Source organism: Hakea prostrata, chromosome 6 (genome assembly GCF_041222555.1).
Source record: "Hakea prostrata isolate BN-2017 chromosome 6, UWA_Hpros_2, whole genome shotgun sequence".
Taxonomy (NCBI): Eukaryota; Viridiplantae; Streptophyta; class Magnoliopsida; order Proteales; family Proteaceae; genus Hakea; species Hakea prostrata.
The window spans coordinates 22148205-22151676 of record NC_142605.1 but is presented as its reverse complement, the minus strand read 5'-3'; the positions used below and the strand labels follow the sequence as shown (position 1 = coordinate 22151676).

At 35.9% G+C, this 3472-nt stretch overlaps 1 protein-coding gene across 1 annotated transcript; it reads right to left on the bottom strand.

The window, feature by feature from the left end:
* Positions 1–814: 814 nt before the first annotated feature.
* On the bottom strand, positions 815–2914 carry LOC149012630 (GEM-like protein 7). Its single transcript, XM_089158648.1, has 4 exons — positions 2504–2914; positions 2318–2398; positions 1850–2124; positions 815–1729 (listed from the first exon to the last, which is right to left on the bottom strand). Exons 1-4 carry the CDS (start codon positions 2658–2660, stop codon positions 1556–1558), a joined length of 687 nt encoding a protein of 228 aa, XP_089014774.1. The 5' UTR covers positions 2661–2914; the 3' UTR covers positions 815–1555.
* Between the last annotated feature and the right edge of the window lie 558 nt (positions 2915–3472).

The window sequence follows — 3472 nt, the reverse complement described above, 5'->3', positions numbered from 1 at the left end:
GTAACTGACAATAAAAGGAAAGCACAACTTAGTGCCAAGAGTGGATCCATCTTGTGAGCTGAATAGTACTATGTCTGTGACATCCTCTCCTTCAACCAACGAACATAGACATCCCATGACATTTTATGCATATGGTTGTCAAGGTAATCAACAATTGTAACTTTATTAGTCTGGTCTTCAACATGCCTAAGATAACCAGTCTAAGGGAATACACAATTTGGATAGGGAAGTCCTGATGGAAGGGGTATTTGTTGTGGTATTTGGGGAAACATGAAATAAACAAAAAAGTTGAAAATTTGAGAAAGCTAAGAAACTTGTAGGAAAAAGTCATAGGTTTCCACGAAATTTCCCAAGTTTCCATGAAATTTCCCAGGTTTTCATGAAAATTTTCAGATTTCCACGAAATTTCTCAAGTTTCCATGAAATTTTCTAAGTTTCCACAAAATTTCCCATGTATCCCACGAAATTTGGGAATTTTTTTCTTCTCATGAACTAGTTGGGTTTAACTAGGTTTCAACAAGCTTCGACAAGTTTCGAGGTTTCGACAAGTTTTGAGAAAATTTCAGCTATTTCGATCAAAACTTGGGACTTTTTTTCAGTCCCCTAGTTTTTCTTTTCGAGGTTCCCAAAATTAAATGAAAAATTTTGGTGAAAATTTTACAAGTTTCAACGAAATTTTATTCTATGCATATCAAGGTAGATTATTTGGACTTGAACAAGTTATGGGCAGAGGCAGATTCCTTAGGGGCAGCGATGTTATTTCAATAAAGTAAAATCCCCTAAACGGTGTTAAAAGGGAGAGGAATGTTGAGAATTATCTAAAAAGTGTTGAATTGAAGATATCTCATGCCTTGTATAGCATAAGTTTCATTAATATAATCACAAACTCTATACATGAATTGAAGTGAATCAACTAAGCATTTACAAAAACAAAGATGCAAATGATAACTGGTTATAGGCACCATATACAGGGTGGATTCTTGATGCTTCTTCAATTAGGGCTTTGATTGGAGGTAAATCAGTGAATTCAACTTGGCCTTCTTTACCACCACACTCAGGATAGATTCTCAAAATTCCATCTCAGTAAGGGATAATTCTATGTGCAAATCTTAAGAGGTGGATCACTGATGTATGGAGGCGGTTTACATATCTCGAACACCTTTTCCACCTCATGACCAAGAATCTAGCAAGTGAGCACTTGAACAACATGCCAAGCACAACTCTGTGCGTGGTAGATCACTTCTTTACACCCCTGAAGATTGTTAACCTTAACTAGCATCAAGAAGTATACACATGATGCCTTAACCATTGCTTGGCTCCTGGGGCTAAAAAGCCTATGCCCTTGTTATAATGAAAGGGAACTGACTTGCTCAAAAGGGACAGGCATTGGCGCAAAAGTCCGCGCACCACAATTGCACTCCTGAGTTTTTAGGCATCTAAACAGCTTTTCAGCAAAGTTGCAGGTATAAGACTGTATACAAAAGTTGTCCTTGGACTCTACTTGTGCAAAAGCCTTTAGCACCAGGTTCGCTCTTCTTTTTAGAAATCGAGATGCCTAACATTCATAGATAGCCCGTTGAACGTACTTGAAAGCTTTCTGATAATTTAGAAAACCCATAAACCAGAACTCAAATTTATCCACAGTTACTACTTGTATGTACTTCTGGTTTGGATTCTTCACATTTTCAGTTTGGTTGGCTCCCTTTATCTTCTTTAATGGAATCATGACCTGTAAAATGATAATAAGAATTTATTGAGTGAATATTCAATAGGATCATCTGAAATAAGAAGTTGTGGACACAGATTTTCAAGAAATACACAAGTTCTGAGATTTTGATCAGAAATTTACCTTGTAAGGTGTTCTGGTAATCTCTTTCGTTGGCAGAGTGATTTTAACCGATCTCTCACTGCAAAAGGCAATATTTTCAGTAGAGATAAAGAGGAGCCCAGCAATAGGACCAGCTGTTGTAGACAAATAACACTGAGAAGCATTCAATAGCTTCTCTCCTTCTCCAATACTGAAGATCTGCTTGAATAACTTCTCCACACCACCTTCTTTAATTATTCTGGCACCCAATCTCAACTTCCCCTTCACAGTTGTTGATACCTTGGATCCCAATTTAACTGTAACATCCAAAAATTTGCAACATTCAAATACTTTTCATATTGTTCCAAATAATGGCAATACCAGTCACAGAGGAAAAAGAAAAAAATATATGAAAGCTTTGGTTCAGATTTTTGATACAAAAAACAGAGTTATCAAAAGAAAAATTTTCCGGTAAATTTGATAATTCAACACTAACATGAAAGTAATTACCATGATCATAAACTCCATGCGTGAAATTGTCAGTTCTTTTTCCCACCTTGTTGATCCAATCTATCAGTGTTTCAACTCTATCTGCAATTTAAAGCTAAACCATTAGCGAATAGCTTAAAAATCAAAATTCTTCTGATATTGCTGATAGTTAAGAAGTAGCTGTTGAGAGAGAGAGGGAGAAATTACTTTGTTTGGATCTGGGAAACTCCTTTGTAGGACTGGAAATATAGTATGGGTTATCAGATTCAGGTACTGAAGTGGGGTTTTCTTCTTCCTTCCCAACTTTGTAAGACATCGAGTTTACTGGAATCCCAATAACATGATGTGGAATAGGGTTTTCCATATTATCCTTGCTTCCTGCTTTGATCTGCTCTGAAACTACAACTTCTCTGAGGTTTACAACCTCCAACTTTCAACTCTAACTGCAACTAATCAAGGAAAGTTAAGACAAACAATTCCCTTGCGATGGAACGAAATAATTTGATGCCGTATTTAAAGTAAAAATTTTGGGTGGTTGATCACACCGTTTCTGTTGCTGTGTCATCAGTGCGTGGCTCACCATAAGAATAAAGGCGCAAAGATTTGGGAGAAAAAAGAAAAAAAGCAGCACCTACCGACCTTCTATGGCACCTTACTGTCTCTCTTCTTTTTTTTCCTACATTTTTTTTTCCAGAATTTTGAAAAGATGTCCGCTTGATTTTTTTTTTTAATTAAATTTTTTCTTTTGGTCGACATTGAAAAAAGAGAATACAAACAAATGCCCTTGTCCCAAAAAATTAATTGAGACATCAATGAGGAGCGTAAGATGGAATATCACATAGAAGAGGATGGGTTTGTATAATGTGGAAAGGTCACAAAATCTGTCAATTAATGCCTAAGTCGGTGCTCAAGAACCTTAGAATAAATCTTTAAATTCAGAAAATAAGACCCAAAATCTATTATTAGTGCCTAAATTTATGCTCAAGAATCTTAGAATGGACCTTCAAATCTATAGAATAAGACACGGAATCCACTATTAGTGTCTAAATTGGTGCTCAAGAACCTTAGAATGCATTTTCAAATGCAAAAGAATTTCTACAATTTATGGGTACGGATAAGCAATAACAAATTTCCGGATATCAAGGTCAGTTCTCATCTTTATTTGTCATTTTTCGC

Coding starts and splice junctions, on each gene's coding strand:
- LOC149012630 (XM_089158648.1), bottom strand. CDS start 2,660: ATGGAAAACCCTATTCCACATCATGTTATTGGGATTCCAGTAAACTCG. Junction 2,399..2,503: donor GTTTCCCAGATCCAAACAAA/GTAATTTCTCCC, acceptor TTTAAATTGCAG/ATAGAGTTGAAACACTGATA. Junction 1,730..1,849: donor TTACCAGAACACCTTACAAG/GTAAATTTCTGA, acceptor ATCATTTTACAG/GTCATGATTCCATTAAAGAA.